At 53.6% G+C, this 25,983-nt stretch overlaps 1 protein-coding gene, 20 non-coding genes and 1 pseudogene across 21 annotated transcripts; all 22 read right to left on the minus strand.

Moving 5' to 3' along the window:
* Window positions 1–804: 804 nt before the first annotated feature.
* On the minus strand, window positions 805–923 carry LOC126155667 (5S ribosomal RNA). Its single transcript, XR_007533114.1, has one exon. It is a non-coding gene; the product is annotated as a 5S ribosomal RNA (ribosomal RNA).
* An 825-nt stretch (window positions 924–1,748) lies between these two features.
* Window positions 1,749–1,867, minus strand: LOC126154724 (5S ribosomal RNA). The gene has a single exon (XR_007532264.1). It is a non-coding gene; the product is annotated as a 5S ribosomal RNA (ribosomal RNA).
* An 837-nt stretch (window positions 1,868–2,704) lies between these two features.
* On the minus strand, window positions 2,705–2,823 carry LOC126155669 (5S ribosomal RNA). The gene has a single exon (XR_007533116.1). It is a non-coding gene; the product is annotated as a 5S ribosomal RNA (ribosomal RNA).
* An 837-nt stretch (window positions 2,824–3,660) lies between these two features.
* On the minus strand, window positions 3,661–3,779 carry LOC126155670 (5S ribosomal RNA). Its single transcript, XR_007533117.1, has one exon. It is a non-coding gene; the product is annotated as a 5S ribosomal RNA (ribosomal RNA).
* Window positions 3,780–4,617: 838 nt separating this feature from the next.
* On the minus strand, window positions 4,618–4,736 carry LOC126155671 (5S ribosomal RNA). The gene has a single exon (XR_007533118.1). It is a non-coding gene; the product is annotated as a 5S ribosomal RNA (ribosomal RNA).
* Window positions 4,737–5,578: 842 nt separating this feature from the next.
* On the minus strand, window positions 5,579–5,697 carry LOC126155672 (5S ribosomal RNA). The gene has a single exon (XR_007533119.1). It is a non-coding gene; the product is annotated as a 5S ribosomal RNA (ribosomal RNA).
* An 837-nt stretch (window positions 5,698–6,534) lies between these two features.
* Window positions 6,535–6,653, minus strand: LOC126155673 (5S ribosomal RNA). The gene has a single exon (XR_007533120.1). It is a non-coding gene; the product is annotated as a 5S ribosomal RNA (ribosomal RNA).
* Window positions 6,654–7,493: 840 nt separating this feature from the next.
* LOC126154726 (5S ribosomal RNA) lies at window positions 7,494–7,612 on the minus strand. The gene has a single exon (XR_007532265.1). It is a non-coding gene; the product is annotated as a 5S ribosomal RNA (ribosomal RNA).
* Window positions 7,613–8,439: 827 nt separating this feature from the next.
* Window positions 8,440–8,558, minus strand: LOC126155675 (5S ribosomal RNA). The gene has a single exon (XR_007533121.1). It is a non-coding gene; the product is annotated as a 5S ribosomal RNA (ribosomal RNA).
* Window positions 8,559–9,395: 837 nt separating this feature from the next.
* LOC126155676 (5S ribosomal RNA) lies at window positions 9,396–9,514 on the minus strand. The gene has a single exon (XR_007533122.1). It is a non-coding gene; the product is annotated as a 5S ribosomal RNA (ribosomal RNA).
* An 840-nt stretch (window positions 9,515–10,354) lies between these two features.
* LOC126154727 (5S ribosomal RNA) lies at window positions 10,355–10,473 on the minus strand. The gene has a single exon (XR_007532266.1). It is a non-coding gene; the product is annotated as a 5S ribosomal RNA (ribosomal RNA).
* Window positions 10,474–11,300: 827 nt separating this feature from the next.
* LOC126155677 (5S ribosomal RNA) lies at window positions 11,301–11,419 on the minus strand. Its single transcript, XR_007533123.1, has one exon. It is a non-coding gene; the product is annotated as a 5S ribosomal RNA (ribosomal RNA).
* Window positions 11,420–12,246: 827 nt separating this feature from the next.
* Window positions 12,247–12,365, minus strand: LOC126155678 (5S ribosomal RNA). Its single transcript, XR_007533124.1, has one exon. It is a non-coding gene; the product is annotated as a 5S ribosomal RNA (ribosomal RNA).
* An 837-nt stretch (window positions 12,366–13,202) lies between these two features.
* LOC126155679 (5S ribosomal RNA) lies at window positions 13,203–13,321 on the minus strand. The gene has a single exon (XR_007533125.1). It is a non-coding gene; the product is annotated as a 5S ribosomal RNA (ribosomal RNA).
* An 835-nt stretch (window positions 13,322–14,156) lies between these two features.
* On the minus strand, window positions 14,157–14,275 carry LOC126154728 (5S ribosomal RNA). Its single transcript, XR_007532267.1, has one exon. It is a non-coding gene; the product is annotated as a 5S ribosomal RNA (ribosomal RNA).
* Window positions 14,276–15,102: 827 nt separating this feature from the next.
* On the minus strand, window positions 15,103–15,221 carry LOC126155681 (5S ribosomal RNA). Its single transcript, XR_007533127.1, has one exon. It is a non-coding gene; the product is annotated as a 5S ribosomal RNA (ribosomal RNA).
* Window positions 15,222–20,244: 5,023 nt separating this feature from the next.
* On the minus strand, window positions 20,245–21,177 carry LOC126154641 (uncharacterized). Its single transcript, XM_049916173.1, has one exon. It carries the CDS (start codon window positions 21,175–21,177, stop codon window positions 20,245–20,247), a length of 933 nt encoding a protein of 310 aa, XP_049772130.1.
* Window positions 21,178–21,999: 822 nt separating this feature from the next.
* On the minus strand, window positions 22,000–22,117 carry LOC126155412 (5S ribosomal RNA; annotated as a pseudogene).
* Window positions 22,118–22,963: 846 nt separating this feature from the next.
* On the minus strand, window positions 22,964–23,082 carry LOC126155682 (5S ribosomal RNA). The gene has a single exon (XR_007533128.1). It is a non-coding gene; the product is annotated as a 5S ribosomal RNA (ribosomal RNA).
* Window positions 23,083–23,920: 838 nt separating this feature from the next.
* Window positions 23,921–24,039, minus strand: LOC126155022 (5S ribosomal RNA). The gene has a single exon (XR_007532542.1). It is a non-coding gene; the product is annotated as a 5S ribosomal RNA (ribosomal RNA).
* Window positions 24,040–24,880: 841 nt separating this feature from the next.
* LOC126155683 (5S ribosomal RNA) lies at window positions 24,881–24,999 on the minus strand. The gene has a single exon (XR_007533129.1). It is a non-coding gene; the product is annotated as a 5S ribosomal RNA (ribosomal RNA).
* An 846-nt stretch (window positions 25,000–25,845) lies between these two features.
* On the minus strand, window positions 25,846–25,964 carry LOC126155684 (5S ribosomal RNA). The gene has a single exon (XR_007533130.1). It is a non-coding gene; the product is annotated as a 5S ribosomal RNA (ribosomal RNA).
* Between the last annotated feature and the right edge of the window lie 19 nt (window positions 25,965–25,983).

Genomic DNA, 25,983 nt, shown 5'->3' on the forward strand with positions numbered 1-25,983 from the left:
CGTTCGGCTTTTCTCACACACACAAAATGTTAGTTTTCGGCCGCATTTGACGAAATCGCTTCCTTCCGCAACCGCCAGTTCCTCGAGGACGGCGCGGGGAGGCGCGCCCGGCCTCCCAGCAGAGCGACGGCCGAATTGGCGGGCGCACCGCCGCGTGTGTGAGACGCACTGCTGCTCGTTGCACCCCCTGTCATTCGCTCTCCGCGTGCAGCCTTCGACACTAGCGGAGGACGCATCTTGTCCCTGGTGTTCAGCGGAGGGCCTGTGCGGGGTGTGGCAGTGTCGTGCTGGAGGGCGCCACTGGTAGCGATGTGGGCTTCCTCGCCTCGCCTCGCCTCACACCAGGTGTCTGCGTAGTTTGCAGTGCATTCGCACCATTCCTATCCCTGTCCCTGTCCCCGTCCCGACTTGTCCCGACTTTGCTCGACTGCCGCTCGCTGCCGCTCGGGTCGTAGTCCATATGACAGCGCAAGCACGACAAACGTCTGCGGGACGAGACGAGACGAGACGAGACGAGACGACTAAGGAATAAATTCGTGGTTACAAATCAAATTTGGAACTCTACACTCCTACACAACAATAGGCGGTGACGTATTTCAGAAATCACCTGCCGATTCGTACTGTTTTGTCGTTTTCAAAGTCTTCTTGGCAAACTTGGTTAGCACATTCTCCCTCATACTGAGTTATTTACTGCATTTTCGTACCATTACAGTAGTTTAAAAGGCTTAAGGAAGCATCTTTGTCACAACAGAAAGTTAGTTTGAAAATTGGGCTGGCGACATAACAAAAAAAAAAAAGGAAGGAAGCCAACAGCACCCGGGTTTCCCAGGCGGTCACCCATCCAAGTACTAGCCGGGCCCGATGATGCTTAACTTCGGTGATCGGACGAGAACCGGTGTATTCATCATGGTATGGCCGTTGGCGCTCATCTAATGTAGGAGCACGGCAGAATTCGCGTTCGGCTTTTCTCCCAACACACAAAATGTTAGTTTTCGGCCGCATTTGACGAAAGCGCTTCCTTCCGCAACCGCCAGTTCCTCGAGGACGGCGCGGGGAGGCGCGCCCGGCGTCCCAGCAGAGCGACGGCCGAATTGGCGGGCGCACCGCCGCGTGTGTGAGACGCACTGCTGCTCGTTGCACCCCCTGTCATTCGCTGGGCGCGTGCAGCCTTCGACACTAGCGGAGGACGCATCTTGTCCCTGGTGTTCAGCGGAGGGCCTGTGCGGGGTGTGGCAGTGTCGTGCTGGAGGGCGCCACTGGTAGCGATGTGGGCTTCCTCGCCTCGCCTCGCCTCACACCAGGTGTCTGCGTAGTTTGCAGTGCATTCGCACCATTCCTATCCCTGTCCCTGTCCCCGTCCCGACTTGTCCCGACTTTGCTCGACTGCCGCTCGCTGCCGCTCGGGTCGTGGTCCATATGACAGCGCAAGCACGACAAACGTCTGCGGGACGAGACGAGACGAGACGACTAAGGAATAAATTCGTGGTTACAAATCAAATTTGGAACTCTACACTCCTACACAACAATAGGCGGTGACGTATTTCAGAAATCACCTGCCGATTCGTACTGTTTTGTCGCTTTCAAAGTCTTCTTGGCAAACTTGGTTAGCACATTCTCCCTCAAACTGAGTTACTTACTGCATTTTCGTACCATTACAGTAGTTTAAAAGGCTTAAGGAAGCATCTTTGTCACAACAGAAAGTTAGTTTGAAAATTGGGCTGGCGACATAACAAAAAAAAAAGGAAGGAAGCCTACAGCACCCGGGTTTCCCAGGCGGTCACCCATCCAAGTACTAGCCGGGCCCGATGATGCTTAACTACGGTGATCGGACGAGAACCGGTGTATTCATCATGGTATGGCCGTTGGCGCTCATCTAATGTAGGAGCACGGCAGAATTCGCGTTCGGCTTTTCTCCCAACACACAAAATGTTAGTTTTCGGCCGCATTTGACGAAAGCGCTTCCTTCCGCAACCGCCAGTTCCTCGAGGACGGCGCGGGGAGGCGCGCCCGGCGTCCCAGCAGAGCGACGGCCGAATTGGCGGGCGCACCGCCGCGTGTGTGAGACGCACTGCTGCTCGTTGCACCCCCTGTCATTCGCTCTGCGCGTGCAGCCTTCGACACTAGCGGAGGACGCATCTTGTCCCTGGTGTTCAGCGGAGGGCCTGTGCGGGGTGTGGCAGTGTCGTGCTGGAGGGCGCCATTGGTAGCGATGTGGGCTTCCTCGCCTCGCCTCGCCTCACACCAGGTGTCTGCGTAGTTTGCAGTGCATTCGCACCATTCCTATCCCTGTCCCTGTCCCCGTCCCGACTTGTCCCGACTTTGCTCGACTGCCGCTCGCTGCCGCTCGGGTCGTGGTCCATATGACAGCGCAAGCACGACAAACGTCTGCGGGACGAGACGAGACGAGACGAGACGAGACGACTAAGGAATAAATTCGTGGTTACAAATCAAATTTAGAACTCTACACTCCTACACAACAATAGGCGGTGACGTATTTCAGAAATCACCTGCCGATTCGTACTGTTTTGTCGTTTTCAAAGTCTTCTTGGCAAACTTGGTTAGCACATTCTCCCTCATACTGAGTTATTTACTGCATTTTCGTACCATTACAGTAGTTTAAAAGGCTTAAGGAAGCATCTTTGTCACAACAGAAAGTTAGTTTGAAAATTGGGCTGGCGACATAACAAAAAAAAAAAAGGAAGGGAGCCAACAGCACCCGGGTTTCCCAGGCGGTCACCCATCCAAGTACTAGCCGGGCCCGATGATGCTTAACTTCGGTGATCGGACGAGAACCGGTGTATTCATCATGGTATGGCCGTTGGCGCTCATCTAATGTAGGAGCACGGCAGAATTCGCGTTCGGCTTTTCTCCCAACACACAAAATGTTAGTTTTCGGCCGCATTTGACGAAAGCGCTTCCTTCCGCAACCGCCAGTTCCTCGAGGACGGCGCGAGGAGGCGCGCCCGGCGTCCCAGCAGAGCGACGGCCGAATTGGCGGGCGCACCGCCGCGTGTGTGAGACGCACTGCTGCTCGTTGCACCCCCTGTCATTCGCTGGGCGCGTGCAGCCTTCGACACTAGCGGAGGACGCATCTTGTCCCTGGTGTTCAGCGGAGGGCCTGTGCGGGGTGTGGCAGTGTCGTGCTGGAGGGCGCCACTGGTAGCGATGTGGGCTTCCTCGCCTCGCCTCGCCTCACACCAGGTGTCTGCGTAGTTTGCAGTGCATTCGCACCATTCCTATCCCTGTCCCTGTCCCCGTCCCGACTTGTCCCGACTTTGCTCGACTGCCGCTCGCTGCCGCTCGGGTCGTGGTCCATATGACAGCGCAAGCACGACAAACGTCTGCGGGACGAGACGAGACGAGACGAGACGAGACGACTAAGGAATAAATTCGTGGTTACAAATCAAATTTAGAACTCTACACTCCTACACAACAATAGGCGGTGACGTATTTCAGAAATCACCTGCCGATTCGTACTGTTTTGTCGTTTTCAAAGTCTTCTTGGCAAACTTGGTTAGCACATTCTCCCTCATACTGAGTTATTTACTGCATTTTCGTACCATTACAGTAGTTTAAAAGGCTTAAGGAAGCATCTTTGTCACAACAGAAAGTTAGTTTGAAAATTGGGCTGGCGACATAACAAAAAAAAAAAAGGAAGGGAGCCAACAGCACCCGGGTTTCCCAGGCGGTCACCCATCCAAGTACTAGCCGGGCCCGATGATGCTTAACTTCGGTGATCGGACGAGAACCGGTGTATTCATCATGGTATGGCCGTTGGCGCTCATCTAATGTAGGAGCACGGCAGAATTCGCGTTCGGCTTTTCTCCCAACACACAAAATGTTAGTTTTCGGCCGCATTTGACGAAAGCGCTTCCTTCCGCAACCGCCAGTTCCTCGAGGACGGCGCGAGGAGGCGCGCCCGGCGTCCCAGCAGAGCGACGGCCGAATTGGCGGGCGCACCGCCGCGTGTGTGAGACGCACTGCTGCTCGTTGCACCCCCTGTCATTCGCTGGGCGCGTGCAGCCTTCGACACTAGCGGAGGACGCATCTTGTCCCTGGTGTTCAGCGGAGGGCCTGTGCGGGGTGTGGCAGTGTCGTGCTGGAGGGCGCCACTGGTAGCGATGTGGGCTTCCTCGCCTCGCCTCGCCTCACACCAGGTGTCTGCGTAGTTTGCAGTGCATTCGCACCATTCCTATCCCTGTCCCTGTCCCCGTCCCGACTTGTCCCGACTTTGCTCGACTGCCGCTCGCTGCCGCTCGGGTCGTGGTCCATATGACAGCGCAAGCACGACAAACGTCTGCGGGACGAGACGAGACGAGACGAGACGAGACGACTAAGGAATAAATTCGTGGTTACAAATCAAATTTAGAACTCTACACTCCTACACAACAATAGGCGGTGACGTATTTCAGAAATCACCTGCCGATTCGTACTGTTTTGTCGTTTTCAAAGTCTTCTTGGCAAACTTGGTTAGCACATTCTCCCTCATACTGAGTTATTTACTGGATTTTCGTACCATTACAGTAGTTTAAAAGGCTTAAGGAAGCATCTTTGTCACAACAGAAAGTTAGTTTGAAAATTGGGCTGGCGACATAACAAAAAAAAAAAAAGGAAGGAAGCCAACAGCACCCGGGTTTCCCAGGCGGTCACCCATCCAAGTACTAGCCGGGCCCGATGATGCTTAACTTCGGTGATCGGACGAGAACCGGTGTATTCATCATGGTATGGCCGTTGGCGCTCATCTAATGTAGGAGCACGGCAGAATTCGCGTTCGGCTTTTCTCCCAACACACAAAATGTTAGTTTTCGGCCGCATTTGACGAAAGCGCTTCCTTCCGCAACCGCCAGTTCCTCGAGGACGGCGCGGGGAGGCGCGCCCGGCGTCCCAGCAGAGCGACGGCCGAATTGGCGGGCGCACCGCCGCGTGTGTGAGACGCACTGCTGCTCGTTGCACCCCCTGTCATTCGCTGGGCGCGTGCAGCCTTCGACACTAGCGGAGGACGCATCTTGTCCCTGGTGTTCAGCGGAGGGCCTGTGCGGGGTGTGGCAGTGTCGTGCTGGAGGGCGCCACTGGTAGCGATGTGGGCTTCCTCGCCTCGCCTCGCCTCGCCTCACACCAGGTGTCTGCGTAGTTTGCAGTGCATTCGCACCATTCCTATCCCTGTCCCTGTCCCCGTCCCGACTTGTCCCGACTTTGCTCGACTGCCGCTCGCTGCCGCTCGGGTCGTGGTCCATATGACAGCGCAAGCACGACAAACGTCTGCGGGACGAGACGAGACGAGACGAGACGAGACGACTAAGGAATAAATTCGTGGTTACAAATCAAATTTAGAACTCTACACTCCTACACAACAATAGGCGGTGACGTATTTCAGAAATCACCTGCCGATTCGTACTGTTTTGTCGTTTTCAAAGTCTTCTTGGCAAACTTGGTTAGCACATTCTCCCTCATACTGAGTTATTTACTGCATTTTCGTACCATTACAGTAGTTTAAAAGGCTTAAGGAAGCATCTTTGTCACAACAGAAAGTTAGTTTGAAAATTGGGCTGGCGACATAACAAAAAAAAAAAAGGAAGGGAGCCAACAGCACCCGGGTTTCCCAGGCGGTCACCCATCCAAGTACTAGCCGGGCCCGATGATGCTTAACTTCGGTGATCGGACGAGAACCGGTGTATTCATCATGGTATGGCCGTTGGCGCTCATCTAATGTAGGAGCACGGCAGAATTCGCGTTCGGCTTTTCTCCCAACACACAAAATGTTAGTTTTCGGCCGCATTTGACGAAAGCGCTTCCTTCCGCAACCGCCAGTTCCTCGAGGACGGCGCGAGGAGGCGCGCCCGGCGTCCCAGCAGAGCGACGGCCGAATTGGCGGGCGCACCGCCGCGTGTGTGAGACGCACTGCTGCTCGTTGCACCCCCTGTCATTCGCTGGGCGCGTGCAGCCTTCGACACTAGCGGAGGACGCATCTTGTCCCTGGTGTTCAGCGGAGGGCCTGTGCGGGGTGTGGCAGTGTCGTGCTGGAGGGCGCCACTGGTAGCGATGTGGGCTTCCTCGCCTCGCCTCGCCTCACACCAGGTGTCTGCGTAGTTTGCAGTGCATTCGCACCATTCCTATCCCTGTCCCTGTCCCCGTCCCGACTTGTCCCGACTTTGCTCGACTGCCGCTCGCTGCCGCTCGGGTCGTGGTCCATATGACAGCGCAAGCACGACAAACGTCTGCGGGACGAGACGAGACGAGACGAGACGAGACGACTAAGGAATAAATTCGTGGTTACAAATCAAATTTAGAACTCTACACTCCTACACAACAATAGGCGGTGACGTATTTCAGAAATCACCTGCCGATTCGTACTGTTTTGTCGTTTTCAAAGTCTTCTTGGCAAACTTGGTTAGCACATTCTCCCTCATACTGAGTTATTTACTGGATTTTCGTACCATTACAGTAGTTTAAAAGGCTTAAGGAAGCATCTTTGTCACAACAGAAAGTTAGTTTGAAAATTGGGCTGGCGACATAACAAAAAAAAAAAAGGAAGGAAGCCAACAGCACCCGGGTTTCCCAGGCGGTCACCCATCCAAGTACTAGCCGGGCCCGATGATGCTTAACTTCGGTGATCGGACGAGAACCGGTGTATTCATCATGGTATGGCCGTTGGCGCTCATCTAATGTAGGAGCACGGCAGAATTCGCGTTCGGCTTTTCTCCCAACACACAAAATGTTAGTTTTCGGCCGCATTTGACGAAAGCGCTTCCTTCCGCAACCGCCAGTTCCTCGAGGACGGCGCGGGGAGGCGCGCCCGGCGTCCCAGCAGAGCGACGGCCGAATTGGCGGGCGCACCGCCGCGTGTGTGAGACGCACTGCTGCTCGTTGCACCCCCTGTCATTCGCTGGGCGCGTGCAGCCTTCGACACTAGCGGAGGACGCATCTTGTCCCTGGTGTTCAGCGGAGGGCCTGTGCGGGGTGTGGCAGTGTCGTGCTGGAGGGCGCCACTGGTAGCGATGTGGGCTTCCTCGCCTCGCCTCGCCTCGCCTCACACCAGGTGTCTGCGTAGTTTGCAGTGCATTCGCACCATTCCTATCCCTGTCCCTGTCCCCGTCCCGACTTGTCCCGACTTTGCTCGACTGCCGCTCGCTGCCGCTCGGGTCGTGGTCCATATGACAGCGCAAGCACGACAAACGTCTGCGGGACGAGACGAGACGAGACGAGACGAGACGACTAAGGAATAAATTCGTGGTTACAAATCAAATTTGGAACTCTACACTCCTACACAACAATAGGCGGTGACGTATTTCAGAAATCACCTGCCGATTCGTACTGTTTTGTCGCTTTCAAAGTCTTCTTGGCAAACTTGGTTAGCACATTCTCCCTCAAACTGAGTTACTTACTGCATTTTCGTACCATTACAGTAGTTTAAAAGGCTTAAGGAAGCATCTTTGTCACAACAGAAAGTTAGTTTGAAAATTGGGCTGGCGACATAACAAAAAAAAAAGGAAGGAAGCCTACAGCACCCGGGTTTCCCAGGCGGTCACCCATCCAAGTACTAGCCGGGCCCGATGATGCTTAACTACGGTGATCGGACGAGAACCGGTGTATTCATCATGGTATGGCCGTTGGCGCTCATCTAATGTAGGAGCACGGCAGAATTCGCGTTCGGCTTTTCTCCCAACACACAAAATGTTAGTTTTCGGCCGCATTTGACGAAAGCGCTTCCTTCCGCAACCGCCAGTTCCTCGAGGACGGCGCGGGGAGGCGCGCCCGGCGTCCCAGCAGAGCGACGGCCGAATTGGCGGGCGCACCGCCGCGTGTGTGAGACGCACTGCTGCTCGTTGCACCCCCTGTCATTCGCTCTGCGCGTGCAGCCTTCGACACTAGCGGAGGACGCATCTTGTCCCTGGTGTTCAGCGGAGGGCCTGTGCGGGGTGTGGCAGTGTCGTGCTGGAGGGCGCCACTGGTAGCGATGTGGGCTTCCTCGCCTCGCCTCGCCTCACACCAGGTGTCTGCGTAGTTTGCAGTGCATTCGCACCATTCCTATCCCTGTCCCTGTCCCCGTCCCGACTTGTCCCGACTTTGCTCGACTGCCGCTCGGGTCGTGGTCCATATGACAGCGCAAGCACGACAAACGTCTGCGGGACGAGACGAGACGAGACGAGACGAGACGACTAAGGAATAAATTCGTGGTTACAAATCAAATTTAGAACTCTACACTCCTACACAACAATAGGCGGTGACGTATTTCAGAAATCACCTGCCGATTCGTACTGTTTTGTCGTTTTCAAAGTCTTCTTGGCAAACTTGGTTAGCACATTCTCCCTCATACTGAGTTATTTACTGCATTTTCGTACCATTACAGTAGTTTAAAAGGCTTAAGGAAGCATCTTTGTCACAACAGAAAGTTAGTTTGAAAATTGGGCTGGCGACATAACAAAAAAAAAAAAGGAAGGGAGCCAACAGCACCCGGGTTTCCCAGGCGGTCACCCATCCAAGTACTAGCCGGGCCCGATGATGCTTAACTTCGGTGATCGGACGAGAACCGGTGTATTCATCATGGTATGGCCGTTGGCGCTCATCTAATGTAGGAGCACGGCAGAATTCGCGTTCGGCTTTTCTCCCAACACACAAAATGTTAGTTTTCGAGCGCATTTGACGAAAGCGCTTCCTTCCGCAACCGCCAGTTCCTCGAGGACGGCGCGGGGAGGCGCGCCCGGCGTCCCAGCAGAGCGACGGCCGAATTGGCGGGCGCACCGCCGCGTGTGTGAGACGCACTGCTGCTCGTTGCACCCCCTGTCATTCGCTGGGCGCGTGCAGCCTTCGACACTAGCGGAGGACGCATCTTGTCCCTGGTGTTCAGCGGAGGGCCTGTGCGGGGTGTGGCAGTGTCGTGCTGGAGGGCGCCACTGGTAGCGATGTGGGCTTCCTCGCCTCGCCTCGCCTCACACCAGGTGTCTGCGTAGTTTGCAGTGCATTCGCACCATTCCTATCCCTGTCCCTGTCCCCGTCCCGACTTGTCCCGACTTTGCTCGACTGCCGCTCGCTGCCGCTCGGGTCGTGGTCCATATGACAGCGCAAGCACGACAAACGTCTGCGGGACGAGACGAGACGAGACGAGACGAGACGACTAAGGGATAAATTCGTGGTTACAAATCAAATTTAGAACTCTACACTCCTACACAACAATAGGCGGTGACGTATTTCAGAAATCACCTGCCGATTCGTACTGTTTTGTCGTTTTCAAAGTCTTCTTGGCAAACTTGGTTAGCACATTCTCCCTCATACTGAGTTATTTACTGGATTTTCGTACCATTACAGTAGTTTAAAAGGCTTAAGGAAGCATCTTTGTCACAACAGAAAGTTAGTTTGAAAATTGGGCTGGCGACATAACAAAAAAAAAAAAGGAAGGAAGCCAACAGCACCCGGGTTTCCCAGGCGGTCACCCATCCAAGTACTAGCCGGGCCCGATGATGCTTAACTTCGGTGATCGGACGAGAACCGGTGTATTCATCATGGTATGGCCGTTGGCGCTCATCTAATGTAGGAGCACGGCAGAATTCGCGTTCGGCTTTTCTCCCAACACACAAAATGTTAGTTTTCGGCCGCATTTGACGAAAGCGCTTCCTTCCGCAACCGCCAGTTCCTCGAGGACGGCGCGGGGAGGCGCGCCCGGCGTCCCAGCAGAGCGACGGCCGAATTGGCGGGCGCACCGCCGCGTGTGTGAGACGCACTGCTGCTCGTTGCACCCCCTGTCATTCGCTGGGCGCGTGCAGCCTTCGACACTAGCGGAGGACGCATCTTGTCCCTGGTGTTCAGCGGAGGGCCTGTGCGGGGTGTGGCAGTGTCGTGCTGGAGGGCGCCACTGGTAGCGATGTGGGCTTCCTCGCCTCGCCTCGCCTCGCCTCACACCAGGTGTCTGCGTAGTTTGCAGTGCATTCGCACCATTCCTATCCCTGTCCCTGTCCCCGTCCCGACTTGTCCCGACTTTGCTCGACTGCCGCTCGCTGCCGCTCGGGTCGTGGTCCATATGACAGCGCAAGCACGACAAACGTCTGCGGGACGAGACGAGACGAGACGAGACGAGACGACTAAGGAATAAATTCGTGGTTACAAATCAAATTTGGAACTCTACACTCCTACACAACAATAGGCGGTGACGTATTTCAGAAATCACCTGCCGATTCGTACTGTTTTGTCGCTTTCAAAGTCTTCTTGGCAAACTTGGTTAGCACATTCTCCCTCAAACTGAGTTACTTACTGCATTTTCGTACCATTACAGTAGTTTAAAAGGCTTAAGGAAGCATCTTTGTCACAACAGAAAGTTAGTTTGAAAATTGGGCTGGCGACATAACAAAAAAAAAAGGAAGGAAGCCTACAGCACCCGGGTTTCCCAGGCGGTCACCCATCCAAGTACTAGCCGGGCCCGATGATGCTTAACTACGGTGATCGGACGAGAACCGGTGTATTCATCATGGTATGGCCGTTGGCGCTCATCTAATGTAGGAGCACGGCAGAATTCGCGTTCGGCTTTTCTCCCAACACACAAAATGTTAGTTTTCGGCCGCATTTGACGAAAGCGCTTCCTTCCGCAACCGCCAGTTCCTCGAGGACGGCGCGGGGAGGCGCGCCCGGCGTCCCAGCAGAGCGACGGCCGAATTGGCGGGCGCACCGCCGCGTGTGTGAGACGCACTGCTGCTCGTTGCACCCCCTGTCATTCGCTCTGCGCGTGCAGCCTTCGACACTAGCGGAGGACGCATCTTGTCCCTGGTGTTCAGCGGAGGGCCTGTGCGGGGTGTGGCAGTGTCGTGCTGGAGGGCGCCACTGGTAGCGATGTGGGCTTCCTCGCCTCGCCTCGCCTCACACCAGGTGTCTGCGTAGTTTGCAGTGCATTCGCACCATTCCTATCCCTGTCCCTGTCCCCGTCCCGACTTGTCCCGACTTTGCTCGACTGCCGCTCGGGTCGTGGTCCATATGACAGCGCAAGCACGACAAACGTCTGCGGGACGAGACGAGACGAGACGAGACGAGACGACTAAGGAATAAATTCGTGGTTACAAATCAAATTTAGAACTCTACACTCCTACACAACAATAGGCGGTGACGTATTTCAGAAATCACCTGCCGATTCGTACTGTTTTGTCGTTTTCAAAGTCTTCTTGGCAAACTTGGTTAGCACATTCTCCCTCATACTGAGTTATTTACTGCATTTTCGTACCATTACAGTAGTTTAAAAGGCTTAAGGAAGCATCTTTGTCACAACAGAAAGTTAGTTTGAAAATTGGGCTGGCGACATAACAAAAAAAAAAAAGGAAGGGAGCCAACAGCACCCGGGTTTCCCAGGCGGTCACCCATCCAAGTACTAGCCGGGCCCGATGATGCTTAACTTCGGTGATCGGACGAGAACCGGTGTATTCATCATGGTATGGCCGTTGGCGCTCATCTAATGTAGGAGCACGGCAGAATTCGCGTTCGGCTTTTCTCCCAACACACAAAATGTTAGTTTTCGAGCGCATTTGACGAAAGCGCTTCCTTCCGCAACCGCCAGTTCCTCGAGGACGGCGCGGGGAGGCGCGCCCGGCGTCCCAGCAGAGCGACGGCCGAATTGGCGGGCGCACCGCCGCGTGTGTGAGACGCACTGCTGCTCGTTGCACCCCCTGTCATTCGCTGGGCGCGTGCAGCCTTCGACACTAGCGGAGGACGCATCTTGTCCCTGGTGTTCAGCGGAGGGCCTGTGCGGGGTGTGGCAGTGTCGTGCTGGAGGGCGCCACTGGTAGCGATGTGGGCTTCCTCGCCTCGCCTCGCCTCACACCAGGTGTCTGCGTAGTTTGCAGTGCATTCGCACCATTCCTATCCCTGTCCCTGTCCCCGTCCCGACTTGTCCCGACTTTGCTCGACTGCCGCTCGCTGCCGCTCGGGTCGTGGTCCATATGACAGCGCAAGCACGACAAACGTCTGCGGGACGAGACGAGACGAGACGACTAAGGAATAAATTCGTGGTTACAAATCAAATTTGGAACTCTACACTCCTACACAACAATAGGCGGTGACGTATTTCAGAAATCACCTGCCGATTCGTACTGTTTTGTCGCTTTCAAAGTCTTCTTGGCAAACTTGGTTAGCACATTCTCCCTCATACTGAGTTATTTACTGCATTTTCGTACCATTACAGTAGTTTAAAAGGCTTAAGGAAGCATCTTTGTCACAACAGAAAGTTAGTTTGAAAATTGGGCTGGCGACATAACAAAAAAAAAAAAGGAAGGGAGCCAACAGCACCCGGGTTTCCCAGGCGGTCACCCATCCAAGTACTAGCCGGGCCCGATGATGCTTAACTTCGGTGATCGGACGAGAACCGGTGTATTCATCATGGTATGGCCGTTGGCGCTCATCTAATGTAGGAGCACGGCAGAATTCGCGTTCGGCATTTCTCCCAACACACAAAATGTTAGTTTTCGGCCGCATTTGACGAAAGCGCTTCCTTCCGCAACCGCCAGTTCCTCGAGGACGGCGCGGGGAGGCGCGCCCGGCGTCCCAGCAGAGCGACGGCCGAATTGGCGGGCGCACCGCCGCGTGTGTGAGACGCACTGCTGCTCGTTGCACCCCCTGTCATTCGCTGGGCGCGTGCAGCCTTCGACACTAGCGGAGGACGCATCTTGTCCCTGGTGTTCAGCGGAGGGCCTGTGCGGGGTGTGGCAGTGTCGTGCTGGAGGGCGCCACTGGTAGCGATGTGGGCTTCCTCGCCTCGCCTCGCCTCACACCAGGTGTCTGCGTAGTTTGCAGTGCATTCGCACCATTCCTATCCCTGTCCCTGTCCCCGTCCCGACTTGTCCCGACTTTGCTCGACTGCCGCTCGCTGCCGCTCGGGTCGTGGTCCATATGACAGCGCAAGCACGACAAACGTCTGCGGGACGAGACGAGACGAGACGAGACGAGACGACTAAGGAATAAATTCGTGGTTACAAATCAAATTTAGAACTCTACACTCCTACACAACAATAGGCGGTGACGTATTTCAGAAATCACCTGCCGATTCGTACTGTTTTGTCGTTTTCAAAGTCTTCTTGGCAAACTTGGTTAGCACATTCTCCCTCAAACTGAGTTAATTACTGCATTTTCGTACCATTACAGTAGTTTAAAAGGCTTAAGGAAGCATCTTTGTCACAACAGAAAGTTAGTTTGAAAATTGGGCTGGCGACATAACAAAAAAAAAAAAGGAAGGAAGCCAACAGCACCCGGGTTTCCCAGGCGGTCACCCATCCAAGTACTAGCCGGGCCCGATGATGCTTAACTTCGGTGATCGGACGAGAACCGGTGTATTCATCATGGTATGGCCGTTGGCGCTCAGCTAATGTAGGAGCACGGCAGAATTCGCGTTCGGCTTTTCTCCCAACACACAAAATGTTAGTTTTCAGCCGCATTTGACGAAAGCGCTTCCTTCCGCAACCGCCAGTTCCTCGAGGACGGCGCGGGGAGGCGCGCCCGGCGTCCCAGCAGAGCGACGGCCGAATTGGCGGGCGCACCGCCGCGTGTGTGAGACGCACTGCTGCTCGTTGCACCCCCTGTCATTCGCTGGGCGCGTGCAGCCTTCGACACTAGCGGAGGACGCATCTTGTCCCTGGTGTTCAGCGGAGGGCCTGTGCGGGGTGTGGCAGTGTCGTGCTGGAGGGCGCCATTGGTAGCGATGTGGGCTTCCTCGCCTCGCCTCGCCTCACACCAGGTGTCTGCGTAGTTTGCAGTGCATTCGCACCATTCCTATCCCTGTCCCTGTCCCCGTCCCGACTTGTCCCGACTTTGCTCGACTGCCGCTCGCTGCCGCTCGGGTCGTGGTCCATATGACAGCGCAAGCACGACAAACGTCTGCGGGACGAGACGAGACGAGACGAGACGAGACGACTAAGGAATAAATTCGTGGTTACAAATCAAATTTGGAACTCTACACTCCTACACAACAATAGGCGGTGACGTATTTCAGAAATCACCTGCCGATTCGTACTGTTTTGTCGCTTTCAAAGTCTTCTTGGCAAACTTGGTTAGCACATTCTCCCTCAAACTGAGTTACTTACTGCATTTTCGTACCATTACAGTAGTTTAAAAGGCTTAAGGAAGCATCTTTGTCACAACAGAAAGTTAGTTTGAAAATTGGGCTGGCGACATAACAAAAAAAAAAGGAAGGAAGCCTACAGCACCCGGGTTTCCCAGGCGGTCACCCATCCAAGTACTAGCCGGGCCCGATGATGCTTAACTACGGTGATCGGACGAGAACCGGTGTATTCATCATGGTATGGCCGTTGGCGCTCATCTAATGTAGGAGCACGGCAGAATTCGCGTTCGGCTTTTCTCCCAACACACAAAATGTTAGTTTTCGGCCGCATTTGACGAAAGCGCTTCCTTCCGCAACCGCCAGTTCCTCGAGGACGGCGCGGGGAGGCGCGCCCGGCGTCCCAGCAGAGCGACGGCCGAATTGGCGGGCGCACCGCCGCGTGTGTGAGACGCACTGCTGCTCGTTGCACCCCCTGTCATTCGCTCTGCGCGTGCAGCCTTCGACACTAGCGGAGGACGCATCTTGTCCCTGGTGTTCAGCGGAGGGCCTGTGCGGGGTGTGGCAGTGTCGTGCTGGAGGGCGCCACTGGTAGCGATGTGGGCTTCCTCGCCTCGCCTCGCCTCACACCAGGTGTCTGCGTAGTTTGCAGTGCATTCGCACCATTCCTATCCCTGTCCCTGTCCCCGTCCCGACTTGTCCCGACTTTGCTCGACTGCCGCTCGGGTCGTGGTCCATATGACAGCGCAAGCACGACAAACGTCTGCGGGACGAGACGAGACGGGGCGAGACGAGACGACTAAGGAATAAATTCGTGGTTACAAATCAAATTTAGAACTCTACACTCCTACACAACAATAGGCGGTGACGTATTTCAGAAATCACCTGCCGATTCGTACTGTTTTGTCGTTTTCAAAGTCTTCTTGGCAAACTTGGTTAGCACATTCTCCCTCATACTGAGTTATTTACTGCATTTTCGTACCATTACAGTAGTTTAAAAGGCTTAAGGAAGCATCTTTGTCACAACAGAAAGTTAGTTTGAAAATTGGGCTGGCGACATAACAAAAAAAAAAAAGGAAGGGAGCCAACAGCACCCGGGTTTCCCAGGCGGTCACCCATCCAAGTACTAGCCGGGCCCGATGATGCTTAACTTCGGTGATCGGACGAGAACCGGTGTATTCATCATGGTATGGCCGTTGGCGCTCATCTAATGTAGGAGCACGGCAGAATTCGCGTTCGGCTTTTCTCCCAACACACAAAATGTTAGTTTTCGGCCGCATTTGACGAAAGCGCTTCCTTCCGCAACCGCCAGTTCCTCGAGGACGGCGCGGGGAGGCGCGCCCGGCGTCCCAGCAGAGCGACGGCCGAATTGGCGGGCGCACCGCCGCGTGTGTGAGACGCACTGCTGCTCGTTGCACCCCCTGTCATTCGCTGGGCGCGTGCAGCCTTCGACACTAGCGGAGGACGCATCTTGTCCCTGGTGTTCAGCGGAGGGCCTGTGCGGGGTGTGGCAGTGTCGTGCTGGAGGGCGCCACTGGTAGCGATGTGGGCTTCCTCGCCTCGCCTCGCCTCACACCAGGTGTCTGCGTAGTTTGCAGTGCATTCGCACCATTCCTATCCCTGTCCCTGTCCCCGTCCCGACTTGTCCCGACTTTGCTCGACTGCCGCTCGCTGCCGCTCGGGTCGTGGTCCATATGACAGCGCAAGCACGACAAACGTCTGCGGGACGAGACGAGACGAGACGACTAAGGAATAAATTCGTGGTTACAAATCAAATTTGGAACTCTACACTCCTACACAACAATAGGCGGTGACGTATTTCAGAAATCACCTGCCGATTCGTACTGTTTTGTCGCTTTCAAAGTCTTCTTGGCAAACTTGGTTAGCACATTCTCCCTCATACTGAGTTATTTACTGCATTTTCGTACCATTACAGTAGTTTAAAAGGCTTAAGGAAGCATCTTTGTCACAACAGAAAGTTAGTTTGAAAATTGGGCTGGCGACATAACAAAAAAAAAAAAGGAAGGGAGCCAACAGCACCTTTTTTTTTTTTTTTTACGGGCCTCCCATCTCCCCTTATAGCCCGGCCGTGTCGCTCTCCACAAAATGCCTTCTATTGGCGAGCTTCATGAGCTATAAAGGTGCTGTTGACTCCATGTCCCACGACGAACGGACGAAAAGAAAGTCAGTATCCCCCGTTGGTGTCCTTAAAACGGTCGACGTCCGTCGGGAAAAAGCGGCAAGAGCAAAAAAAAAAAAAAAAAAAAAAAAAAAAAAAAAAAAAAAAAAAAAAAAAAAAAAAAAAACCATAATCCAGCAATCTTCTGCATGGAGACAATGACTCCGCCAGGGAAACAAAATCCAGTAGAAATAAAACCACTTCCTTAGTGTCATTATTACCGGGAAAGTTCCACACCAGTAAAACTGAGGGGTAAAGTCCATCAGGTGGACAAGTGAAACGAAAAGGAAAAAAAAAAAACAAAAAAATGAAAGTCACTGCGTGGTAACACTAGTGAAAATTGAAAATATCACTGCCGCCACATGGGAGACCTACAGGAGAAAACCAGTGCTTGTAAATAAAAGTGCCGATGTCCACAGCATAAAAAATGAGAATCAAGAAAAAGGTAAACTGTACCGGAAATAAAAAAAGACACAGATAAGAAAAAAAAAGAGTTCCTCGGAGTACACGTATTTCCATAAGTGTTCGTTCCTTGAAAAACACAGCTTGAGCGGTCAAAATAGAATAGTATACCAAACCGTCATAAACATGTTAAGCATCCACCGACATCCGGGAAAAGGCATGAGCAAGTGCAACCTTCAAAAAATTTGCAAAAGTAGCACGATAGCCAGGCAAAGCTTCAGTTTGTTCATGCTGAGTCCATAAATAGGTAAGAAAGTCCAATTCAGTAGTCAATTTCAGGTGAAACATTGCAAAAACGGTATGACCCAGGAGCCACACCGTAGCATTCTTCTTTGTATTCGGGTAGGCGACGCATTGAGGAATTAAGGCGTCGGTCGGCAAGACTGAACGCGTATCCACTCGAGTGATTAGGCGAATCATATCTCTGGCGGCATCCCAAACACTGCAAAAATGTCCACACACAAAACGGTGTTCAAGTGTATCTTCCGCATCACACAAGTCGCAAGCTCCAGACGAGATGAGGTTGATGGAATGGAGCTTCGAATTTGTAGGGAAGGTACGATGCACAACCTTGTACCACACGGCGTGTACAGAGGGAGGAAGAACATGGCTGGCAAGATTTTTCCATACCGCGACCCAATTATACCACGGTAGCCGATACTCCCACTTACAACGCACAGGTGATCCACGGAAAGCAGAAACGACGTCGCAGACTCGAAGACTGGGAACGTCACATAGCGCGAGGTAGCTGTTGTCCATATAGTAGCGACGCACATAGTTAAGAAAAAAGGGAATGTGCGAGACATTCACCGGCGCCTCCACTGATAGAGGACGATACATACTGAAGACCGCCGCAGTGGTACCGTTCGGGGCCCTCTCCATAACAACGGTGGTCCGTTTCCAAAGGAGAGCAGAGCACTTCGCGCGAAGATCTACTAAACCCAAACCACCATCTGTCGGGCTTAGAGTACAGGTGTCATACGAGACTTTAAAAATGTCACCTCGCCATAAAAACCAATACACCGCCTGCTTGAGGGCACGTTCCAACTGCCGAGGCAGTGGAAGGACCTGTGCGAGGTACCACACCCTGGCCAGAATGTTAGTATTGATCAAGGCCACCTTGTCACGAAGCGCCAACGTGCGAGCCGCATAGATCTTGGCAACGGCGCGCACCTTATGGAGCGTAGACCGCCAATTGAGCGCCTCCATCCGTTGTGGATGAGAAGAAAAAAGCACGCCCAGGACTTTGTGCTGTTCGCGGACACAAAACCAGCTCCGCTGTATGGACCGTGCGCGGGGTGTAAGAGGCAAACAAACAGTCTTAGTTGGGTTGACAATGGCACCTGTAGCTTTTTCAAAGCGTTGCAGTGCACCATATAGAGTGTCAACGTCATCAGAATGGCCAAGAAAAACGCCAAGATCGTCGGCGTACGCCTTGCAAATGAGGCGGTGCGTCCCTATCTGAATGCCACGGCAGTCGCGGCCGATAATTCGCAGCAACGGATCTAAAGCTACAGAAAAAAGGGCCATTGAAAGGGGACACCCCTGCCGCACCGAGCGCCCAACACGGAAAGCTGGCGTCAAGTGGCCATTGACACTAACACGTGACGTCGCATTTTGTAAAAGATGCTTTACCACAGTCGTAAACTTAAAACCGAAGCCCATCCGCACAAGAACCTGGCGGAGGTACACATGGCTAATGCGGTCGAAAGCATTTTTGAAATCAATTAAGAAGATGGCAGCTGTCGGCAGTCTCGCACTTTTAACAAAACCGATACAGTCGCGATAGGCGAGGACGGCATCAAAAATGTTTCGACCCTGCACCGCACATGATTGACTATCACTGAGGACCGACGGTAAAACAACTTTAAGGCGTTGAGCCACGCATCGCGTTACAATCTTAAAATCGGCGTTCAGTAAAGTGATCGGCCGAACAGCGTCAATGCAGGGCGTCGCAGTCGATTTGGGAACCAATGTCACTACCCCCTCCTCAAACGCAGCAGGGATAACAGCACCATCCCGTATTTCATTTAAAAGAGCCACAAAAACATCACGAAAAAGATCATAAAATTTCAGATAAAATTCAGCAGGAATGCCGTCGGGACCAGGCGATTTACTTTTAGGGCTTCGTCGGATAGCATCGTACAGGTCGTCAGGTACATAAGCAGCATTTAAAAGCGTCCTATCCGTACGAGTTAAAACATGAGGTATGACGTGTAAAAAATCCCGCAACGCATTACAATCAACATCCAGCGCACGGAAAAGGGAACTAAAATGAGTAAAAACATCCCGCTCAATGTCGGACTGGACAGTAGTCCGTCTACCGTCGCACTGTTTCCAGGTACCGATGTGCAGACGGGCGCGCCGCCTGCGTTCCCTATGCAGATGATAAAGCGACAATGGTTCGCCATCCACAACCCCCGCAGGCTGGCTGCGGACGACGACACCGCCACTAACAGCACGCAAATCAGCGAGAAGCTTACGCTGGAACTGCTTAAAAGCGGGCAGCAAGGCAGGCTGTGACGTCACGCGCAGCGCGAGGTCTTGTAAACACGCCTGATGGAAGCGGGCGGTAGCGCGACGCCACCGAGCCGCCTCGCGGCTAAAATCCATTAAAAACCGCCTGATCACCGGCTTGGCCTCCCCGACCCACCACTCCAGCACACTACAGTCACCTCGCTTGGTCCCGAGCAATTTCTGCCACAGATTGGTAAAACACGTCACAAAATGGTCGTCGTTCAATAATGCACAATTAAATTTCCACAAATTCTTTCGCCTGGGAACACAAAATCTAGGCAATAAAAGCTGACAAAGGTAACCGGAATGATCAGAAAACAGCACGGGAAACATTTCCGTGCGGCAAATACGGGCAGAAAGCGGGGCAGAAACGTAAATTCTGTCCAGGCGGCTGTGCCCCGTGGGATAAAAATGAGTAAAATGCGTAACATCAGGGTTTAAAACACGCCACGTATCAACGAGCTGAAAACTGCGAACCAAGTCGCCGAGCTCGCGACAAATGTTAGGACGAGGCACCTGATCAACAACATCTAAAACGCAATTAAAATCGCCGCCTACAACTAAAGCATCCACATTCCGGTGTAACAGCGCACACAATTCCTGCCCATAAAAAACAGCCCTCGCCGGCTTATCGTTCCCAGACGGAGCATAGACGTTAACAAATACAACGCCCAGTATAGTGCAACTAACGGCACGACCATTAGGTAAAATAGCAACATTTGAAATAGCGAGGTCAGAACGTACTAAAATGGCAGTTCCTGTACTGTGATCCGGTAAAACATTGTCAATAACAGTGAAGTCACTAAAATCGTGTAAAAAGACAAGGGCATCACGCGTCACCTCTTGTAAAAACACAACATGGCAGTGGTGATCACGTAAAAAGTTCTTAAAAGCCAGTATCTTACACGGGTGACTCAATTTGTTAAGATTAATGGTGACAACATTCCACTGGCTAAAATCGTAAGTCATAGACTCACACAATTAAAAGACACACACAAAAGTAAAACACACATAAAACACGGGATGTGCAGGTGCGCGACAGGGGAGGGGGCACACAGGACACACACTACGTCTCCCCACCCTCCACAACATCCTTCGCCCACTCCGAAGGCTCGAAGGGGGAGAGGGGCGGCAGGGTGGCAGTAGCCGTCACGCCAGAAGCGACCGACACAGAATCCTTAACGGACATCTCCACGTCGGAAGAAGGCACCGACACGCGGTCGTGAATAGAAGGACCAGCGCGACGACGGTGTACATCCTCTGCCTTCCGTTTAGTCGACAGAGATGCCGCAGTCACAGCCGAAACCGTGTCTGGCGCTAAAACAGGCACATCTACAGAGGCGGGTTGACTTAACACAGTCCGTAGATGGCGAACAGCAACGTCACGTTGCTGCGCTGCAACACTCAGATCAGCTGACTGTGCGTGGCGAGAGGAGGCACGCTGCTGCTGTTGTTGTTGTTTGCGCGGCGGCTGACGCCCGGAGCCGGCAGCCTGAGGCGGCCGTAGCTCCACGTCGAGGTCGCGCCGCCCGGCGCGGCGTTGCGACGCCCAAGAAGAGGCGGGGGGGCGCCCTACTGGGGACGGACTACGGTCACCTCGCGCTAAACCTCTGTCGTAGGAAGGGGAGCTACTGGCACTGCGGAAGCGTTGCCTACTGGAACTGCGAGAACGAGCTTCATCCCGCTGCGGTTTTGGTTCCACAAAAACATCGCTCGATTCCGCAACAGGAAGAGGCTCAGAAACGTCAGAAAGTGCAACGACGGGTGCAGGTACAGAAGGAGAGGGCTCCGCCTGCGACACAGTGGGGGCAACAGAGTCCGAATTAGGGCGCGAAACAACATCGGTTACCGACTGCGGCACGGAGTCAGAGACTGTCTCCGACACAACAGCACCCACAACCGGTTGAACAACAACAGGCACGTTTTCCGAAACCGTGGACAAAGAGTCCTGGCCGGTAGTGGCAACAGCAGAGACACTATGATCAGCAGACACATCCATCGCTTCCGCGGCGGCAGCAAGATTAACATCTGCCGCACGCCGCGCGGACGCGGGGGGGGCGGAACCCAAGACCGTTGCGGCGACGGAAGCAAAACTAACTCCTTGCAAATCGGCCTCAAGTGGTAGCTGAACAGGCCGTTTTCGCTTCGGACAATCCTGCCTATAATGTCCGACACCATTACAAAAGGAGCAAGTTTGTGGCTGGCCACTGTACGTGACAAACGCACGGTGACCGTTGACCAAAATAAAAGACGGAATATGCTGCCTAACCACCATCTTAACACTGCGCACACCGTTCTCGACTTGAAATATATACGCAGACGACCATTTCTCCTTCACGACAGATAAAACAGTGCCATATGGCCGCAAGTGACGAGAAATAGTGTCATTACGTATTTCAAACGGAAGGTTAAATATCCGTATATGTCGAAGACCAAAACCAGCGTGAGACACAGTGACATTACTAATATTTCCGTTAAGGTGTCGAAATTTGCGAACACCGTCATTAACAGAAACTACAGCATCACACAGATCGGAAGATTTGAGTTTTAAGAACACAGAATTTAAGAACGTATCGAACTGAATACCGAGTACGTCATTAGTAGACAACAACAAATCCTCAATTAACCAACGATGAATCTCAAAAGCCGAGGGTTTCTCGACGGAACGTTCGAATTCACACTGAACATTGTTCTGTCGCTCTTCACTATCATCGTAAAGAATATCCATTACTTACAGTTCAGTAGAAAGAAAGCCACGTGGCAAAGTAAGCAGACGACACGCGAGGCGCCGCCGGCCAAGTCGCACAAGGAAAACACTGCTCGCTCGGCACCGAGGTGTTGCCAGGCGGTCACCCATCCAAGTACTAGCCGGGCCCGATGATGCTTAACTTCGGTGATCGGACGAGAACCGGTGTATTCATCATGGTATGGCCGTTGGCGCTCATCTAATGTAGGAGCACGGCAGAATTCGCGTTCGGCTTTTCCCCAACACACAAAATGTTAGTTTTCGGCCGCATTTGACGATAGCGCTTCCTTCCGCAACCGCCAGTTCCTTGAGGACGGCGCGGGGAGGCGCGCCCGGCGTCCCAGCAGAGCGACGGCCGAATTGGCGGGCGCACCGCCGCGTGTGTGAGACGCACTGCTGCTCGTTGCACCCCCTGTCATTCGCTGGGCGCGTGCAGCCTTCGACACTAGCGGAGGACGCATCTTGTCCCTGGTGTTCAGCGGAGGGCCTGTGCGGGGTGTGGCAGTGTCGTGCTGGAGGGTGCCACTGGTAGCGATGTGGGCTTCCTCGCCTCGCCTCGCCTCGCCTCACACCAGGTGTCTGCGTAGTTTGCAGTGCATTCGCACCATTCCTATCCCTGTCCCTGTCCCCGTCCCGACTTGTCCCGACTTTGCTCGACTGCCGCTCGCTGCCGCTCGGGCCGTGGTCCATATGACAGCGCAAGCACGACAAACGTCTGCGGGACGAGACGAGACGAGACGAGACGAGACGAGACGACTAAGGAATAAATTCGTGGTTACAAATCAAATTTGGAACTCTACACTCCTACACAACAATAGGCGGTGACGTATTTCAGAAATCACCTGCCGATTCGTACTGTTTTGTCGTTTTCAAAGTCTTCTTGGCAAACTTGGTTAGCACATTCTCCCTCAAACTGAGTTAATTACTGCATTTTCGTACCATTACAGTAGTTTAAAAGGCTTAAGGAAGCATCTTTGTCACAACAGAAAGTTAGTTTGAAAATTGGGCTGGCGACATAACAAAAAAAAAAAAGGAAGGGAGCCAACAGCACCCGGGTTTCCCAGGCGGTCACCCATCCAAGTACTAGCCGGGCCCGATGATGCTTAACTTCGGTGATCGGACGAGAACCGGTGTATTCATCATGGTATGGCCGTTGGCGCTCATCTAATGTAGGAGCACGGCAGAATTCGCGTTCGGCTTTTCTCCCAACACACAAAATGTTAGTTTTCGGCCGCATTTGACGATAGCGCTTCCTTCCGCAACCGCCAGTTCCTCGAGGACGGCGCGGGGAGGCGCGCCCGGCGTCCCAGCAGAGCGACGGCCGAATTGGCGGGCGCACCGCCGCGTGTGTGAGACGCACTGCTGCTCGTTGCACCCCCTGTCATTCGCTGGGCGCGTGCAGCCTTCGACACTAGCGGAGGACGCATCTTGTCCCTGGTGTTCAGCGGAGGGCCTGTGCGGGGTGTGGCAGTGTCGTGCTGGAGGGCGCCACTGGTAGCGATGTGGGCTTCCTCGCCTCGCCTCGCCTCACACCAGGTGTCTGCGTAGTTTGCAGTGCATTCGCACCATTCCTATCCCTGTCCCTGTCCCCGTCCCGACTTGTCCCGACTTTGCTCGACTGCCGCTCGCTGCCGCTCGGGTCGTGGTCCATATGACAGCGCAAGCACGACAAACGTCTGCGGGACGAGACGAGACGAGACGAGACGAGACGACTAAGGAATAAATTCGTGGTTACAAATCAAATTTGGAACTCTACACTCCTACACAACAATAGGCGGTGACGTATTTCAGAAATCACCTGCCGATTCGTACTGTTTTGTCGTTTTCAAAGTCTTCTTGGCAAACTTGGTTAGCACATTCTCCCTCAAACTGAGTTAATTACTGCATTTTCGTACCATTACAGTAGTTTAAAAGGCTTAAGGAAGCATCTTTGTCACAACAGAAAGTTAGTTTGAAAATTGGGCTGGCGACATAACAAAAAAAAAAAAAGGAAGGGAGCCAACAGCACCCGCGTTTCCCAGGCGGTCACCCATCCAAGTACTAGCCGGGCCCGATGATGCTTAACTTCGGTGATCGGACGAGAACCGGTGTATTCATCATGGTACGGCCGTTGGCGCTCATCTAATGTAGGAGCACGGCAGAATTCGCGTTCGGCTTTTCTCCCAACACACAAAATGTTAGTTTTCGGCCGCATTTGACGAAAGCGCTTCCTTCCGCAACCGCCAGTTCCTCGAGGACGGCGCGGGGAGGCGCGCCCGGCGTCCCAGCAGAGCGACGGCCGAATTGGCGGGCGCACCGCCGCGTGTGTGAGACGCACTGCTGCTCGTTGCACCCCCTGTCATTCGCTGGGCGCGTGCAGCCTTCGACACTAGCGGAGGACGCATCTTGTCCCTGGTGTTCAGCGGAGGGCCTGTGCGGGGTGTGGCAGTGTCGTGCTGGAGGGCGCCACTGGTAGCGATGTGGGCTTCCTCGCCTCGCCTCGCCTCACACCAGGTGTCTGCGTAGTTTGCAGTGCATTCGCACCATTCCTATCCCTGTCCCTGTCCCCGTCCCGACTTGTCCCGACTTTGCTCGACTGCCGCTCGCTGCCGCTCGGGTCGTGGTCCATATGACAGCGCAAGCACGACAAACGTCTGCGGGACGAGACGAGACGAGACGAGACGAGACGAGACGACTAAGGAATAAATTCGTGGTTACAAATCAAATTTGGAACTCTACACTCCTACACAACAATAGGCGGTGACGTATTTCAGAAATCACCTGCCGATTCGTACTGTTTTGTCGTTTTCAAAGTCTTCTTGGCAAACTTGGTTAGCACATTCTCCCTCAAACTGAGTTAATTACTGCATTTTCGTACCATTACAGTAGTTTAAAAGGCTTAAGGAAGCATCTTTGTCACAACAGAAAGTTAGTTTGAAAATTGGGCTGGCGACATAACAAAAAAAAAAAGGAAGGGAGCCAACAGCACCCGGGTTTCCCAGGCGGTCACCCATCCAAGTACTAGCCGGGCCCGATGATGCTTAACTTCGGTGATCGGACGAGAACCGGTGTATTCATCATGGTATGGCCGTTGGCGCTCATCTAATGTAGGAGCACGGCAGAATTCGCGTTCGGCTTTTCTCCCAACACACAAAATGTTAGTTTTCGGCCGCATTTGACGAAAGCGCTTCCTTCCGCAACCGCCAGTTCCTCGAGGACGGCGCGGGGAGGCGCGCCCGGCGTCCCAGCAGAGCGACGGCCGAATTGGCGGGCGCACCGCCGCGTGTGTGAGACGCACTGCTGCTCGTTGCACCCCCTGTCATTCGCTGGGCGCGTTCAGCCTTCGACACTAGCGGAGGACGCATCTTGTCCCTGGTGTTCAGCGGAGGGCCTGTGCGGGGTGTGGCAGTGTCGTGCTGGAGGGCCCACTGGTAGCGATGTGGGCTTCCTCGCCTCGCCTCGCTTCGCCTCGCCTCACACCAGGTGTCTGCGTAGTTTGCAGTGCATTCGCACCATTCCTATCCCTGTCCCTGTCCCCGTCCCGACTTGTCCCGACTTTGCTCGACTGCCGCTCGCTGCCGCTCGGGTCGTGGTCCATATGACAGCGCAAGCACGACAAACGTCTGCGGGACGAGACGAGACGAGACGAGACGAGACGACTAAGGAATAAATTCGTGGTTACAAATCAAATTTGGAACTCTACACTCCTACACAACAATAGGCGGTGACGTATTTCAGAAATCACCTGCCGATTCGTACTGTTTTGTCGTTTTCAAAGTCTTCTTGGCAAACTTGGTTAGCACATTCTCCCTCAAACTGAGTTAATTACTGCATTTTCGTACCATTACAGTAGTTTAAAAGGCTTAAGGAAGCATCTTTGTCACAACAGAAAGGTAGTTTGAAAATTGGGCTGGCGACATAACAAAAAAAAAACAGGAAGGGAGCCAACAGCACCCGGGTTTCCCAGGCGGTCACCCATCCAAGTACTAGCCGGGCCCGATGATGCTTAACTTCGGTGATCGGACGAGAACCGGTGTATTCATCATGGTATGGCCGTTGGCGCTCATCTAAAGTAGGAGC

Source organism: Schistocerca cancellata, unplaced genomic scaffold (assembly GCF_023864275.1).
Source record: "Schistocerca cancellata isolate TAMUIC-IGC-003103 unplaced genomic scaffold, iqSchCanc2.1 HiC_scaffold_1100, whole genome shotgun sequence".
In the NCBI taxonomy this organism is placed as follows: domain Eukaryota; kingdom Metazoa; phylum Arthropoda; class Insecta; order Orthoptera; family Acrididae; genus Schistocerca; species Schistocerca cancellata.

Excerpts from the sequence above, each read along its gene's own strand:
- LOC126154641 (XM_049916173.1), bottom strand. The coding sequence starts at position 21,177 with ATGGATGTGTCTGCTGATCATAGTGTCTCTGCTGTTGCCACTACCGGC.